An 18,709-nucleotide genomic window follows, 5' to 3' on the forward strand; every position below is an offset into this window, starting at 1 on the left:
ATTGGGGCATACAAGCAAATGTTCACACAACGTAGGTTTAGCATAAATCACGGCCGTTGCAACAACGGCCATGATTTATGCTAAACATACTGTAAGTTGTATTTGAATGAATGAAATCTTGTATACACATAGTATACGCTTCAGCCGGGATTCCATCCGGCCGAACGAAAAACTGACATGTCAGTTTTCTGCGGCTGCTATTTATTGAATATGTCATTGAATATTGACATGTCAGTTCACACAATGGAGCATGCGGCTCGGGAGCGCTCCATTGTGTGCAGTGGTAAACGGTCATTCTGTGACACAGCCGGGTCACAGGACAGTCGGTGTTATACACAGTGGGAACATGGCCTTATAATGCAGCATTCAAAAAGTGAAATGTTGATCTGGTCACAAAGGCCTAAATCACCCCTGTTCGTCAGGGGTTAACAAGAAAATAAAAAATTAAATCCTTTCTTAAACTTTTTCACAAATAGCTTTAGAAAAAAAAATAGGTTAGAAAAAGCTTTGACTGCAATGTATAATTTTCAGTAATTATAATGTATAGAAAATTACACCCCTTGTGTTGGTTGCATACAATACAAAAGGCATAAAACTGCGGGACAGTTTAGGGTTACGCCAAGAGCACATTATGGGGGAAGGTCGCAGGCTGATTTTCTGTGTCATTCTAGAAGCCAGGAACATTAGGTACACATAGAACTGTGGACACATTAAGATATCATTCCCACCAGTAATATCTCTGAACTATGTGCAGTGTTATTAGTTCGCTTCTAGTTCTCCTCATGCTGCCACATGCTGTTGGTAGCCTGAAGACGTCAACGTGTTCCTTACAGTCTCCACTATCTCCGCATTATTACCAAGAAGGAGACTTACTCATTGGTGGGATAATCACTGTCATGGGATCAAAAATGCAGATGGAGTTTCAGTTTGACAAAAGACCTCTGGGAACTCTGTTTGAATGCCGCATGTAAGTAATCAATAATATTACCCAATACTGCATAAAATAAAGGTATAGCATACAAATATATAGTAGAATAAGTTACAGGTGTAGCACAACTGACAACTGTGTGCCGGTGTAGTGCAGCCGAGCTTTGTTCTTTGTCCTATCAGTACATTTATGCAGGTATATCCACTGAGTGAGCTTAAGGACATGTATTTCTACAGGGAAATAACATCAGAAATTTCCAAAATTCAAATTGAGATTCTTTTAAGCTTTTAGCTGGTTTTCACAAATCCAGAAGTAGATTCAAATGGATGGAAAATATAAAGGAAACACTGGTACTCTTCTTTCCTCTTGGATTCACTCTAGAAAAGAAGAAAAAAAAAACTTTCAGTTTGTAAAACCAGTATTTTCATTTTTTGGTCAAATTTTCAGGCTTTTTCTTTTTTTTTTTTCTTCTAAGAAAGCTTTTTGTAGAGGAGACTTTTTTTTGGATATTCCAAAATATGACCCATATTTGGTGACAAGATAAGATGAAAAGGGTGCAAAATAAATCCCTGTCATTTCAAGTAAAACCTAAATCAACAGGGGATGTGATATAAAGCAAGTTTGTAATCATGGAAAACATGGCACTCCCTATGTTCTGACTCTCTCTTTTTTAAAGAGTCTAAACACAGAAAGGCCCGGGCCATCTGAGCGCTGACAGAGAAGGCAGTCATGTGATTGGTCGGTCAGGTTTTATGTGTTTAGTCTCTTTTTTTCAACCAACACAAGATAAAAAAGCTGCCTTTAGGAGACTGGACTTGGATTTCTGTATAGTATAGTTATACAGAAATATAGCTCTGTTTTACAGCTTGATAACAAAATAATAATAATAATAATAATAATAATAATAATAATAATAATAATAATAATAATAATAATAATAAATGTAAATTGCAAACTTGATTTATTTCACATAAACTGTTGATTTAGGTTTTTAAAGTTATAACAACAGCGACACTTTAACTTTAGGACTTTAGAATTAAGCTGTGTGAGAAAAAAGAGTTGCTTTCCCACTAACTTCAATAGAATCCAGTGAATAAAAAAATTCTTGTCTTGGGGGGTTTCCTTTCTTTCTTTTTTATTTTAAAATAAATGTTTTGACTGGTTTTACATCCCAGGATAAAAGTACATGAAAACCACATCCAGGGTATTTTATATGTTTTTACAGGTGAAAATTAGCCATGAAAGCAATATTTTACCTGTAGGAAATTTCCAGTTACTGCATTGTATTGGTGGTTTCTACAAGTGAAGCACAGTAATTATAGTCATTGTGTTACTGCAGTGAGAAGGAATTTGAATGCTGAGGCACCATGGAGACGGTCGGTCGGTTCAGTCCATTATGGGAAAATCTTGTTGAATATTCCAATATTGTAAATACTATAAAAAAAAATTCCAGTATACAAATAGACAAGTAAAGGTGTTTATCTTTCTATGTGCTGTTGCATCTGGGTGTTTTTCTGTATGTACTATATGGGATTTTACTATATGGGTGCTTTTGTGTGAATTGAGGTGATTTTATTATCAATTATATTAGCAATTAAATAATGAATTATTGCAATGAAGTGATGCCTTTTCATTGTGCTAGAGCACGTGTGATGAACACAGCTTAAAGAAAGCTTGAGGGTTACTATCGGGGATTATTTGCATGCTGAAGTCACCTGAGTTTCTTCCTCTGACCTTGAAGAATTAGACTGTTTTGTTGATTTTTTTTTTTTTTTTTTAAATAACAGTAAACATCATGACATGACCACAAGGTGTATATAAACACTTTTGATCCATTAACAGTCCAGTGCCCAAAGTCAATGGAAATTATCTACATCACATGAATGCAAATTCATCTCCTTAAGATATTTTATAATTGTAAAAATGTCAATCTGCTGCATTCATCATTAAATGTTTAGTCCTGCAGCTGTAGGTAACATCCAGCAGTTTGTAGGGTAGTTTAACTATAATACACCACCAACCAAAAGTTTGGACACATCTTTTCATTCCACAGTTGTTGTTATTGTTTGTTTAACCCCTTCAAGACAGAGCCCTTTAATGCACAAAAGTCCAGGTCAAATTAAAGCAATGTTCCTCCCTGTCTTCTAAGAGCCATAGGGGGGCATTTATTAAGTCCGGCGTTTTTTACTTAAAAATGCCCCCGCATTCTCCGGCGCTATGGAGATTTATGTAGAGGCGGACTGCCTCTACATAAATCCCGTGCGCGCCGGTGTGCACCGCCGAAAACCTACGCCAGCTGAGGACTGGAATAGGTTTTCGGCGTATATTTGGGCGGAACGGATGGTAAATTGCGCGGACTCTGAGTCCGCGCCCTCCGTTCCACCCACTACATGCCCCCTTTCCGCCCCCCTGGCGTACTCAGCGGAAAGTGCCGATTTGCGAATAAAAAAATACGCAAATCGGCACGTTCCGCTGAAAATCATCCGTTCGCCGGATGATACATGCCACCCATAGTGCTTTTATTTTTCCACCTACACCTATTTTTCCACCTTGATGTTTCATTTTTTGCGGCATGATCTCTAGTTTTTATTAATATCATATTGGTGTAACAGAAAAATTTTGATTGCTCTCTATTCATTTTTTGTGATGTATAATTTTATAAAATCAGCAATCCTGGTGCGTTTTTTCTTTTTTCTGTTTACGCCGCTCACCGTGCGGGAACAATAATGTTATATTTTAATAAATCGGATAATTCTGCACGCTATGCTATGTAATATGTTTGTTTATTTATTTATATTTTTATTTTTATAATGGGCAAGGGGGTGTTTTAAACTTTTATTGGGAGGGGGTTTGCAAAGTTTTTTTTAATACTTTTCAAAACTTTTTTATTACACTTTTTTATTTTTTTAACACTTTTATTAACTGTAAAACATGCAATCATTAGATTGCATATACTGGTTTATGCTATGCCATAGCATAGCATAGATCAGTGTTATCGGCGATCTATGTATAGAGTCTGCCTGAGAGCAGACTCTACACATAGATCGATGAACCGACAGAACGAAGGTAAGGAGCTTACCCCCGCCTGTCGGCACATGCGATCGGGACCCCCACAGCACGGCTGCGGGGGTCCCGATCACTCAGTGACAGATGCATGATCTGTCACTGAGCACCTTAAACGCTGCGATCGCTGTAGATCACGGCATTTAAGGGGTTAATGAGAGTCTGCTGCAGGATCGCAGCTGACTCTCATTACCTGCGGCACTGGACACAGATGAGAGCGGGATCGTTATCTCTGCAGTGATCTCGCTCTCATCATAAAGCCCCTGTCAGCGTAGGAACGTATAAATACATTCCTACTGCACAGGGTATGTGCAGTAGGAACGTATATATATGGATTGCTGACACGAAGGGGTTAATACAATTTATATTATATAGTTTTTATTTTTAATTTATATACTAAACCAAAAAGTATTAAACCACAAAATGTTCTTTATATTTTAGATTATTCAAAGTAGCTGTCAGGTGCCGGCTGTCACACTCCTGGCACTGCTGGAGCATGCGGCCGGTCTGTTCTCGTCTCTGATGGAGTCCCTGTTTCTGGCCTGACTGGGTGCAGGGAACATGCCGACATGTCCCTGATGACCGGCCCTGACGGTTGCTAAGGGCATGGCAGCGTCCTTTTTTATGTTGTCATGGCCTTGGCTTCACCAGCCCCGGATGATCAGCACAGGTGATATTTATTTGTATTGACTGACTGGCAGCCGACACCGCCAGTCAGCTTTGTTATGTGGTCTGGAACTGGAGTCTCAGCCCTAGTCACTGCATGCGGCTGGCACTCTAGTCTCCATAAGCACACTCCCCTATGTATCCTCCTTGCCTGAGATAGAGCCTCCTTGGGAGAGAAACTAAGCTAGAATTTGTTTCTTGATTGAATTTCCTGGTTTTCCTGATTTCTGGCTTGACTTCTGACTGTTTTCCTGACTTCTGACTTTGTACCGCAGCAATGGATTGTTACCAACATGGTTTGTTCACCCGAGACTATTGTATTTATGTGTCTTCTCAGCATTTTTGCGTTACACTCAAAAAGGTTAGGGATCGTAACCCTAGTTACCAGCTGACGCCTAGGGTAGTTTACAGGAAGTAGACAGGGACAGTGGGGCAGCTGCAATCGCAAAGGTTTCACCTGTCTTGTGTCTTTCTGTACCCAAACCTAACATTACCCCTCTTATGGTTTTATTATAGCTTTGCACACTTGGCATTTTCAAGAACCTTCATAAAGTAGTCACCTGAAGTGGTTTTCTAATATTTTTGAAGGGACTCCCAGAGGTGCTGAGAACTTGTTGGCTGCTTTTACTTCACTCTGTGGTCCAACATATCCCATCCCATTGGCAGTCTGGATATGTTCCAGTAGTGGCTTCTTTGCAGTACTTTAACCACAAAGGTCAGGTTATCACAGTATCTTCTGAACAGTTGATATTGAGATGTATCTCAGCAGAGGTATCTCAGACTTCTTTATCTGGGATGGTGCTCATGAGAGCTAGTTTCATTAAAGTGTTTGATGGTTTTCATAATTAACCTTTTTTTTTAGCAATTTTGCAGATTGAGGCTATATTTCCACAACATTTTTTTGGGCCATTTTAGTCCAAATAACAACAGATCATTTCACAGTTATCTTCGTTATTGCACAAAGGATGGTCATTATTGTAAAGTTACAACCGTAGATTCAAAGGGTCAAAAAAGACACATGGAGACATAGAATGAGTGACCTTCGTCTCTTAGCACTAAAAGACGGCCATCTATTAGTAATGGCACATCAACATTATATATGGCTGTAATTAACAATAATTTTGAAATTGCACTTTGCACAGAATTGATCTAACTTGACCTCCCTTCAAAGGATGTTCAACTGAGCAGAAACCCCATATATGCGCATCTATTCGCAGCTGCAAAACTCTTCATACACCTGCATTGGCAGAGTGAGACACCCACGGTAGCCCAGTGGGTGGAGAAGGTCAACCAAATATGTAGATTAGAACTACTGACCAATATAGTGAACCACACGCATGACAAATCTATTACAAAAGTCGGCACCGTGGCTCGCTTACAGAGACTCCTCGCAAAAACGAATTTAAGGAATTTCAGATCTATTCTAGATCTTTGACTCCCCCTTTCCCTTCAGTGAGCGTATGAGCACGTAGCACAGCTCTACTGATTCATACTGTCATGTTTAGTCGCCGTAAATCCAGTTACACTCTATTTTTAAATTTCATTCCGTGCTCTGTAGCTTCATATTTTCACTACTGTAAACATCTCATACAATTTTGCTGCTATTGTTTATAAGACCTGAAATAAAGAATTGATAAACATATATACTGGTTCATAAATAGAACTTAGACCAAAAATTTGCAATAAAAAAAATCCAATGATTCACCTAAAAATAGGCAGAGCCCTTTAATGCGCAAAAGTCCGGGTCAGATTAATGCAATATTCCTCCCCACCTTCCAAGAGCCATAGTGCTTTTATTATTCCACTTACAGGGCTGGTTGAGGTGTAATTTTTTGCGCTATGATATTTAGTTTTTATTAATATCATATTGCTATATAATTTATTAAAATAAGCAATCCTTTTTTTTTTTTTCTCGTTTACGCTGTTCACTGTGTGGGAACAATAATGTTATATTTTAATAGATCGGACAATTCCACATGCTACCATATATAATATGTTAATTTATTTTATTTTTTTTTTATTTTTAGAATGGGTATTTGAAACTTTTATTGGGAGGGGGTTTATAAGGGTTTTTTAATACTTTAAAAAAACTTTTTTATTATTATTATTTTTTTTACAATTTTTACTACAGTAAAACATCCAATCAATACATTGCATGTACTGATCTATGCTATGCCATAGCATAGCATAGATCAGTGTTATCGGCGATAACACTGTGTCTGAGAGCACATGGATCGCCGATCCGTCAGGACAGAGGTAAGTGACTTACCCCCGCCTGTTCGCACAAGCGATAGGGACCATGTTCTGGGGGTCCCGATCACTCAGTGAGAGATGCTTGTTCTGTCACTGAGCCCCTTAAACGCTGCAATCGCTATAGATTGCGGCGTTTAAGGGGTTAATGAGATGCAGCTGCGGGATCGCAACTGCCTCTCATCACCTCAGGACTCGGACACACTTATGTGTGCGGGACTGCTCTCACTGCAGCGATCCCGCACATATCAGTAACCCCATCAGTGCAGGAACGTATATATACGTACTGTACATATACATGTTACTGACGGGAAGGGGTTAATAATGATAGACCTATAGTCTTTTAGTCTTTTGTAATATTGGTGTATGGTATTAAAGCATTGTTATACATTATTTCCCACAATGTTTAACAGTGACCAGTAGTGCCTGACTCACATAGGTGACAAGGTGCTTATGGGCCCATTGTAGATACTTTTACAGATGTACAGAATACCCCATGAGTACTCTCTCCAATCTGAGGTTACACAGAGCCACATGTGGTAAGCTGTAATGCCCTGTGTGTTTTGATACCATTGTGTAAGGTCTAGGTTTAAAAGGATTATGCAGCTTTAAAAAATATGGCAATTTTCTTTCAGAAACAACACAACCCTATTTCAGTTCAGGTGTGGTTTGGATTATCTCTCTAGTGTTTCATTCAGTTATTTAACAGATTTACTTCTTGGAAATTGATAAATTCTTTTAAGTTTTGTGTTTACTGTTCATGAACTGTATGACACATATTTGATATATACTTTACGAGAGATAATTAACTTTGCTGTTATATTTAACATGCTGTTTTATATGATTGCCTTACAAGTTGTTGTTTACATATATGATTATACTTTCATTCAGGTCCCCTTAGGTCCAGCTACATTAGAGCTTCTGCAGCACTTAGCGGTCATATGTGGATTAGCATATGATCTTGACATGGTTTAAAGGGGCATTCCACTCAAACATAACTTTTTATATGTTGCATTTCATACTTATTATCTATACAGTCTGCTTTCCACAATTCTGAGCTGCTGCTTTCTGCTTAAGACACAAAAAACTGTGTGTGAGCTTTTCTCTCAGTCTTCCCCTCTCTTCTGAGATTGCTGATGTAAATAAGTCCCTATCTGCATTTTTGTAGAAGCCTTGTAATGCACAGAGGGATAATCACAGTGAATTTATTATCAACTTGGCCTCAGTTTAACCCTCCACAGCATTACAACATAGCTACAAAGTTGCAGATACAGCCTGCCAGGGACTTGTTTACATCAGCTGCCTAAGAACAAAGGTGGATGGGGTGTGAATAAATACTTACAAGTTTGAAATTTAGCTCACCATGGGGAGCTAAATGTGCAAAGTTATGTTTGAGTGCAATACCCCTGTCAGTGTTTTAATCATGTTCAATACAATATAGTATTTGTAATCGCTTTTGGAAATGCACTTTTATAGATGCATCTTTTTTTCTTGGTAACTTTACTATGTTTATTCAACCCTTTGATTCCATTTGTCTAACTCACCTGTCAGTAGTTTTATTGTTCAGACTGATAATTGTATATCTGATTTTCCTGTTTGTATCAGAATGAACCTCAGGACCTACCAGAATCTCTTAGCCTTTGTATTTGCAATAAAAGAAATTAACGAAAATCCATATTTGCTGCCTAACATCAGTCTTGGCTTCCAAGTGATTGACCCATGTTTTACTGAAGGTAAAGCCCTGATTGGCATGTTTGACATTCTTTCGGGGATAGAGGACCTAGTGTTAAATTATCGTTGCGGAAATATACCCAACCTAATTGGCTTTCTTGATGGAATGTCCTCTAAAATTTCCATCATGCTGATCAGGATATTTGGATTTTACAATATTCCACAGGTAATGTTAGTAGCAGGTAAGGATTAACAGATTTTTCTTTGTGCACCGTTATGTACATGTTGCTTTATTAATTAGAGATGAGTGAGTAGCGATTAGCTATTTGTTTGAATATTACACTATTTGATGTACTCGATTTCAATTATGGAGTATCTGAGCAAAAACACAGTAAAAATTTGATGCTCCTCCCACCATGCCAATAACTATGCAGGAAGGGTGTGACAGGCCCTAGAAGCATGCAGGCATCACAAGAAAAGCATCTACACACATTGGCTGGCTTACTCATGTGACCTAAAACTTTAAAAAATTGGCTCCTGTTACTCGTCATCAGATGTCATCTTGAAGCTAGTGAGGGAGAGATCCTGGAGTAGGGACAGTGAGGATTTTAGCTGATTGTAGGCAGGTAAGATACCAAAAGCTCTTCTTAGGGCTACAACAATATGCAGCACAGCATATAGCTCTTAATAGACAGCAAATAGGACAGCTTCCAGGACATCAGCTGCTTATTCTCACAGGCAGACAGGAAGCTGCTGTTAATTGTGAAGACTAGGCTTCTCTTTGCTTCTACAGTACATTCTATTTGTTGCAAGTTGAGGGAGAAATCTTGGAGTAGGGACAGTAAGGATTTTCACCGATTATAGGTAGGCAAGACCCCAAAAGCCCTTCTTAGTGATACTACACAGCACAGCATATAGCTCCGTCCACACAGTGCATAGACTACCAAGACATAAGCTATTTAGACAGACAGAATGGCACTTTATAATTCTCATGTATACACCTGTGTTGGCCTATTTTGTGTTACATTCAAACTGTCACAGGACACTTTAACACCTTATTGCACTCTGCACTACATAAAAAAAAAGAAAAAAGACTCTGTTACATACCAGCTGCCACAGTACATCAAACATTATAAATATACTGTATACCCCAGTGTTGGCTTAGTTGAGTTCCTGTTAGATAAAAATTGTCACAGGACAGTTTATTGCGCTCTGTGCAAGGTTGAAAAGAAAAAAAAAATCTCTGCTACGTATCGCCTGATGCCCTATGTGAAATTTTTTAAGCATACTATATACTGTACGCCAGTGTTGGCTTAGTTGAATTCCTGTTAGACAAAAGTTGTTCATTGCGCCATGCACAAGGTTGATTTAAAAAAATCAGTTATGTATTGCCTGCCCCCATATGTAAATGTTCTAAGCAAAGTGTATGGAGTGCATGGTTTAACTAATTTCTTCCTCTACTTCCTCCCATTTAAAGTAATTTTTTAAGGCGGGACACCAGCAGACTCTCACACACAATGACCTCAAGCACAATTTTTGGATGGCTAACCTCAAGGGCCATAAAATTAGTTTTTGGAGTGCTTACCCAAGGGGCTCAAGCTCCATTTTTGGAGGTCTCAACCTAAGGGCCTCAAAATCCATTTTTAGGCTATGTTCACACAACGTATATTTTCATAAAATCACGTCCATTGTACAACGGCCGTGATTATTATAAAATATACAATACTTCTCCGTCTTTGGGGTCCTGGCCAGAGAGTATACACATGGTATACGCTCCGGCCGGGACCCCTAGCGGCGCCGCAAACAACTGACATGTCAGTTTCATTAAATAGCGGCCGCAAAAAAACATGTCAGTGTACACTGTGGAGCAAGCAGCTCTGGACGCTCGCTGCATAGTTTGCTGTGGGGAGTTCTGATGCTGGCGCACACGGATGCGTCCACCAGGTCACGGGACGGTCTGTCCCTTACAGTGTGTGCACATAGCCTTACAGCGTTTTCATGAGACACATACCCCTTTATGTGTAAAGAAGGCTTTCCTTGCTTTCTCAGTTGTATTCCAGAGGTGTTTTTGCTTCAATGTCTGAGGTGTCATTGTGGACTTGATGACCTCCAATGGGTTTCAATATTTGATTGAGTTTTTGAGCATCGCGGTCTGTTAGAATCGAGTTTTCAGCTTGATAAGAAGCCACCATGGACCACTCCATTGATGTTGTTCAGGAAGCATGAAAGTGATAAAAGGTTCCCATTAACCCTTTGAGGACCAGGCCCAAAATGACCCAGTGGACCGCGCAAATTTTGATCTTAGTGTTTTTGTTTTTCCCTCCTCCCCTTCTTAGAGCTCTAGCACTTTCAGTTTTCTATCTACAACCCATGTAAGGGCTTATTTGTTACAGGAATAGTTGTACTTTGTAATGGCGTCTTTCATTTTACCATAACATGTATGACAGAATTCCAAAATTAATATTTATGAAGATATAAATTGGTGAAATCGTAAAAAAGAATGCAATATGGTAACGTTTGGGGGGTTCCTGTGTCTACGTAATGCACTATATGGTAAAAGCGACATGATACTATTACTCTATAGGTCAGTCCGAACACAACCATATGCAGGTTTACACAGATTCTCTAATGTTATATATATATTTTTTTTATGAAATCCTTTTTTTTGGCAATTAATTATAAATAAAATGGCCCTATTGTGACGCTTATAACAGTTTTTTTTTCACCTATGAGGCTGTATGGGGTGTCATTTTTTCCGCCATGATCTCTAGTTTTTTTTAATATCATATTTGTGAAGATCGGACGTTTTGATCACTTTTTATTATTTTTTTTTATATATAATGTAACATAAATTCGGTAATCCGCGCATTTTTTCCCCTCTTTTCGTCTAAGCCGTTTACCGTTCACAATGACGCTTGTTATATTTTAATAGATCTGACAATTACGCATGCTACGGTATATTATATGTTTATTTGTTTATTTATTTTTATATGTTTTATTTATAGAATGGGAAAGGGGGGTGATTTCAACTTTTATTGGGGGAGGGGTTTTGGGCTAGTGTAATAGTGTTTTTAACCTTTTTTACACATTTGAAGTCCCTTTGGGGGACTTTTACATACAGTACTTTGATTTTTACACTGATCATTCCTATGCCATAGGCATAGCATTGATCAGTGTTATCGGCGATCTGCTCATTGAGCCTGCCTGTGCAGGCTTAGTGCAGCAGATTGCTGATCGGACAGCAGGGAGGAAGGTGAGAGACCTCAGGCGGTCCATTTTACTGATCGGGACCCCCGCAGTCACACTGCAGCGTGTCATTACCGGTGAGGTCCCGGCTGCTGATTGCAGCCGGCCCCCACCTGCTATGAAGCGGGCGTAATCACCTGCTCCTCCATGCTCAGCCATCTTATGAACAGAATCACCAATCAGCTTACAGAGCAGGACAGCACAACCTTGAGGAGTGGTGCCTGGTTTAACCGGATGGAGCCAGTTTTTATTTTTGCGCTTTCGTTTTTTCCTCCTCATGTTTAAAAGGCCACTAGGCTTGAATATTTTCCCCTACAGATCCACATGAGCCCTTATTTTTTGTGACACCAATTATACTTTGCAAATACAGACTTAATTTTTGTATAAAATATTCTGAAAAAAAAAAAAATGAAAAAAATTATATGTGCAGTGAAATTGGAATAAAGGTGCAATTCCTTTTATTTCGAGGGGTTTTGTATTTACGCCGTTCGCCCTATGGTAAAACTGACAGACATGTCATCTATATTATTCAAGTCAGTACAATTACAGCGATATATAACTTGTATAACTTTTATATCATTTGATGGCTTTTGAAAAATTAAAACCTTTTGAAAAATAAATGAATTTATTTAAAATTGCTCTATTCCCATCCCTATAACGCTTTTATTGTTTAATCTATGGGGCTGTGTGAGATGTCATTTTTTGAACCACAATCTGTACTTTCTTTAGGTACCTTGTTTGCGTATACTGTATGCGACTTTTAGATAACTTTTTATTTAAAAAAATTCTGGATTTAATGTAAACAAAAACGTGCAATTTTGCACTTTTGCGGGTTTTTGCGCTTACACCGTTTACTACAGCATTGTAGTCATTTAATAGTTTGGAGTGATTACGCACACGACAATACCAAATATGGTTATTTTTAAAATGCTTCACGTTTTTACACAAATGTGTTTTTTACAAAAAAAAAACTACTGAATGTATCAACCACAGTATACCATAAACATGAAGAGGAATATTTTATGGAAAAACAAACTCAGAATAACTGATAATTAAAAGCATCGCAGAGTTATTAATACATAAAGAGAGACAGGTCAGATTTGAAAAACAGCCCTGGGCATTAAGGCCAAAACAGGCTGTGGAGGCTAGTGATTAAGTAGAGATTGTGTACACAGAGTAAGGGGGACATGTATCAATGGGCGTACATTTTTTTTTTCGGTGGAAAGTTGCGATTTGCGCATTATTTTATTCGCAAATGGCCGATTTGCGAATAAAATATTCGCAAATCGGCACTTTCCGCCAGCTACGTCGGGGGAACTGGGAAGGGGTGTGAAGGGGACGGAACAGAGAGCGCGGACTTAGAGTCCGCGCGATTCACCATTCATTCCGCCAAAAGATACGCCGAAAACCTTCTCCAGTCCTCAGCTGGCATAGGTTTTCGGCCGTACGCACCGGAGCGCACGTTGGACTTAATAAATGTCCCCCTAAGTCTTCAGTCTTCCCATACTTTTAAGCTGCTGAATGTCCTGCAGAAAGTGGAGTATTCTTTCCAGTGCTACACAGTGCTCTCTGCTAACATCTCTGGCCGAGACAGGAACTGTCTAGAGCAACAGAGGTTTTCTATGGAGATTTACTGCTGCTCTGAACAGGTCCTGTTTTGGCCAGAGATGTCAGCAAAGAGCACTGTACCCGACTGAAAAGAAAACAAGATTTCCCGCAGGACATACAGCAGCTGATAAGTATGGAAAGACTGGAGATTTTTAACCCCTTCAGGACACATCCCTTTGATGCACAAAAGTCCGGGTCAGATTAAGCCTGGGTTCACACTACGTATATTTCAGTCAGTATTGTGGTCCTCATATTGCAACCAAAACCAGGAGTGGATTAAACACACAGAAAGGCTCTGTTCACACAATGTTGAAATTGAGTGGATAGTCGCCATTTAATGGCAAATATTTGCTGTTATTTTAAAACAACGGCATATGGCATATTTAAAACATGTTATATGGTGGCCATCCACTCAATTTCAACATTGTGTGGACAGATCCTTTCTGTGTTTCTAATCCACTCCTGGTTTTGGTTGCAATATGAGGACCACAATACTGACTGAAATATACATAGTGTGAACCCAGCCTAAGGGTACAAACCCACTTGACGTATTTGCTGCGTGAATCAGTCTTAAAAATAAGCAGGCAAAACGCAGGTTGGCTTTATACAATTGTTCTGTGTTAAAATACGCAATTGCGTATTTTTGAAGCATGAAGCTACATGCGTTTTTCACACAGGTTGTTAACAACTGATGCTTTGCTAACAACAAGCTTCATGCTTCAAAAATACGCAATTGCGTATTTTAACACAGAACAATTGTATAAAGCCAACCTGCGTTTTGCCTGCTTATTTTTAAGACTGATTCACGCAGCAAATACGTCAAGTGGGTTTGTACCCTGAAGGAGTAGTGCGGCGCTGCATGAAATTAACCAAACATTACCCTAGTTGCTCATTCATCCTACCTACAATGTTCTGCATTGCCAGGACCCCAGACGCCCTTTTCCCAGCCTCCGGTCGGCCATCTGTTGATTTTTCAAAAAGCCCGCACTTCCTGTCTGAGCCAGTGTGGTGCGCGCTGCTGAATGCCTACAACTCCCAGGCTGCAGCTCGCATCATTACATGATATTGCCGTCCCCTCTACCCGCCCACCTAATCCATATTGCTCCCCTCTACTCTGATCACACCCCCAGCCCTGTAGTGCCCGTCCTTGATCCCAGTGACGTAGCCCTGCAGTCACCGTCAGTAATCCACACAAGGTAGAGCTGCTGCTGCTATAAACCCCCCCCCCCCCCCCCCCCCCGTCTGCCCGCTGTCACAGCCACAGATGCTCCCCTGACACAAATAATGAGTTTAGGGGGAAGGGCTGCAGCCTCGGAGTGTCTGGGTCAGGGCCTCTCTCCCCCAGGCAGTTGCACATGAACACAGACCACATACCAGGAGGAGGAGGGGAGACGTTTTCAGGCCGAGGATCGGACCAGTGCTGCTCCGTGACCACTCTGCTCCATCTCCCTCCTGTCACTATATTTGTGACACAAGGATCCAAGAGTGTCTCTTCCTGTTCTCGCTCTCTGCGATTACCTACAAATCACAGAGAGCGAGTACACTTTGGGAATCCCGACATCTCTTGTGGAAGCATTCAGGGAATCCATTGTCTAAAACTGTACAATGATGGCCGGGCGGAGAGACAGTGCCAGATAATGAATTGTGCGTAGGGGCACAAGCATCCCAGGGTGTCTGACACTGTACTCGCTCTTTGCGATTATATAGAAATCGCAATGAGCGAATACAGAGCGGAGACACATTGGGAATGTACACAGGAGATGCTGCTGTTCCGAGCGGCGCATGCGCCGTACACGGGAATCTATTGGATGGCGGTGGCAGCATGTGATGCTGCATGTTAGCCAATGGGAGAAGAGCCAAGGTTTCAGAGAGGGGGGCCGAACCATGGGACAAGCTGTAGGCGGGGAAACAGGGGACGGACGGCACAGCACAGCGCGGGATGGCCCGCAACACGTGACAATTGGCACAAAATGGCCTCTGAGAAAAACCTAGGAACTACAGAACTTCCGGCGGTGGACGGGACATCTTAAAAGTGTGTGAAGACGGCAGAACAGGTAACAGCATCACATTACAGAGTTATATAACATTGTAATGTGGTGCTGGATTTACATAAAAGTCTAGCACCGCACTACCCTTTTAATGCAATGTTCCTCTCCGCCTTCTAAGAGTCAAAGCGCTTTTATTTTTCCACCTACTGGGCTAGTTGGGGTGTCATTTTTTTGCGCCACGTTCTCTAGTTTTTATTAATATCATATTTGTGTAACAGAAAAATTTCGATTGCTTTTTATACATTTTTTTTTAACAATAATGTTATTGTTACTAAACAATATGTAGTATGTTTATTTAATAAAATTATCTAATAAATTATCTAATAAAAGTGTGAATCCCCCCCCTTTTCCCATGTTATAAAAATAAATAAATAAATAAACATGTTAGTATCACCGCATGCGTAATCGCCTGAACTATTAATTTATTACACTCCTGATCTCGCACGGTAAACAGCGTAAGTGCAAAAAAATCCCAAAGTGCAAAATTGCACATTTTTGGTCGCATCAAATCCATAAAAATTGTAATAAAAAGCGATCAAAAAGTCGCATATTTACAATCAAGGTACCGATAGAAAGAACACATCATGCGGCAAAAAATGACACCTCACACAGCCCCATAGACCAAAGGATAAAAGCGTTATAAGCCTGGGAATGGAGCAATTTTAAGGAACATATATTTGTTAACAATGGTTTGAATTTTTTTACAAGCCATCAAATAAAATAAAAATTCTACATGTTACATAACATTGTAATCGTAACAACTTAAGGAACATATAAAAGAAGTCAGTTTTACCCCAGGGTGAGCGGCGTAAAAACGAAAAAAAAAAAAAAAAAAAAAAATAAAACAAATTTTATTTTTTTTTTTTTTTTTTTTTTTTCACCACACATTGAATTTTTTTCTGGTTTCGCAGTGTACTTTATGAAAAAATTCAGCCTGTCATTGCAAAATACAATTAGTTTCGGAAAAAATAAGGGCTCATGGGGTTTTCTAGGTGAAAAAATGCAACTGCTATGGCCTTTTAAGCACAAGGAGGAAAAAACGAAGACGCAAAAATTGAAATTGGCCCGGTCCTCTAAGGGTTAAATAGAAGTAAATTACAAATCGATATAACTTTCTGGTTATTTGAAAGAAAAAGTTTTTGCTGGCTAACCACTAATACCGCCCTGACATATAACCTACCTATGCTATTTAATTTCTTATTTGCCCCTTATGTCATTTGGGAAACAAATGAAGGACCAAGTGAGTGACGCACAAGAGTCCTTCTTATGAAAAAATCCAAACTGTTACTGTCTTATGATGTATAAAATGTTCTATCTAATTCTTCATTTCCCCTTAGATTAGTTATTCAACAATGGATTCACTTCTCAGTGACAAGGCCCAGTTTCCCTCTTTCTATCGCACTGTCCCTAACGAAAATGTGCAATTTCAAGCTATAGCTAAGCTGATACAATATTTTGGATGGACCTGGATTGGTATATTTGTGCCAGACAATGAATCAGGTCTGAAAGCCAGTCAAGCCCTGCAAAAAGAGTTAGCGAAAAGCAATGCATGTGTAGCATTTCTGGAGTTCCTTCCTTACCATGATTCTTTAAATGAAAGAAAAAAGCTGGACATTGTCGAAACCTTAAGAACTACTCTAGCCACTGTAATTATTGCCTATGGGGATAAAGACTACATGTTTACATTGCAGATTATATTGTATATTTTTCCCATACCAGAGAAGGTATGGATTATTTCCGCTCAGTGGGAAGTCTCGGCTGAATTTGATTTAGCATTTTTAAACTTTATTCCGTTCAATGGCAGTTTGGCTTTTGTTCTTCATGCCAATGATATGGCTGAACTCTCGGAGTTTATAGGAAATGTTCATCCTCAACAATACCCCAATGATATCTTTATTAATCGTGCCTGGAATGAACTTTTTCATTGTGTACATGGATTTCAGAAATCTATAGAGTTTTGCACTGGGAATGAAACAATTCTGAATTCAGAGTATAAGCATATATACACACATATCTCCTCCTACAGTTACAGCTTGTATAATGCCGCGTATGCCTTAGCACATTCGTTACATAACATGCAATCCCACGTTACGACGGAAGTGGTTAAACGTTTTGATCATGGGGCTTGTAGGGTGAAGTATCATTTATGATCATTGTATTTAGTAGAAATGATATAATAATGAAATCAATATTAGGCTATGTTCACACTGCGTATGAGTCCGGCCGCATTTCGTACGCCGCCATACATGCGCGGCTGAAACTACGGGCGTGGGAAAAATCGACATGCGGCCGGATGCGTACAAACCGCGAACATAGGTCCGTAGTACAGTTATGCTTCCCTAGCTTGATTCGTAGCGATCTGAAACAGGTCATTTACTTGGAAATCTTCGCCCAGCCCAATAAAACTCACAGAACCTTTTGGATCGAAAAATCAAGTTCAATTTGGCTGAAATAAGTACTCCGTACGGGACCGCACTGAAATCCACGGCCGTGAGTTTCAACATTTCCGTCCTCAAACAATGGTCTTGTTCATTTTTCACGGCGCTGTATACGATCCGGCCGTAAGCTCATACGTAGTGTGCATTGTGCGGCCGTATATCGTATACTTTCAAGCGAACGCATCAACCTCAAAACTACGGGCGTATATTCACGTTTCGCACTACGGCCGGAAAGATACGTAGTGTGAACATAGCCTCAATGTGTAAAGTGCTATCAGATAGTCCATGACAGACTGATGTCTTTAACATTTAAGGGATAGTACATACAAAAAAAAATCATATACTTATTATATTTGCCTTTTACCAGTATTCCCGTAGAGGGAGGGCCAATGTTCAACGTTACTCACTGGTCTCCTATATCTCCTGTTCTCGTGTCATCACCACCCCACAGGAACTATGCACTTAGCCAATCAGTGACTGCAGAGGCGTCCCACCTCAGTCAGTGATTGGCTAAGCAGGCATTTTTTGATCAGAGGCATGATGTCACTAGGCTGAGAAATACAGGAGACCGGCAGCTGACTGTAAGTGGTAGTCTTGTGACTGTTGTTGCAGCGGGACTGGTAAGTTTAAAGGGGTAGTGCGGCGTTTAACAATTATTCACTAAATAAAACACAATACAAAGTTATACAACTTTGTAATGTGTGTTATTTAAGTAAATGGCCCCCTTCCCCGTGCCCCCCCACCCCGGAAGCGTGGTACGATATACTTACTGAATTGCTGTCGACCCCGGC

General features: G+C 39.8%; 1 protein-coding gene across 1 annotated transcript in view; it reads left to right on the forward strand.

The window, feature by feature from the left end:
* The first annotated feature begins 782 nt into the window (after positions 1–782).
* LOC138770489 (vomeronasal type-2 receptor 26-like) overlaps positions 783–18,709 on the forward strand; it is a 41,165-nt gene continuing 23,238 nt past the window's right edge. Inside the window, exons 1-3 of the mRNA XM_069949595.1 lie at positions 783–967; positions 8,513–8,804; positions 16,818–17,204. Of these exons, the coding sequence (XP_069805696.1) occupies positions 783–967; positions 8,513–8,804; positions 16,818–17,204 (864 nt within the window). The remainder of the gene's footprint in view (positions 968–8,512; positions 8,805–16,817; positions 17,205–18,709) is intronic.

This window comes from Dendropsophus ebraccatus, chromosome 13 (genome assembly GCF_027789765.1).
Source record: "Dendropsophus ebraccatus isolate aDenEbr1 chromosome 13, aDenEbr1.pat, whole genome shotgun sequence".
Lineage (NCBI taxonomy): Eukaryota > Metazoa > Chordata > Amphibia > Anura > Hylidae > Dendropsophus > Dendropsophus ebraccatus.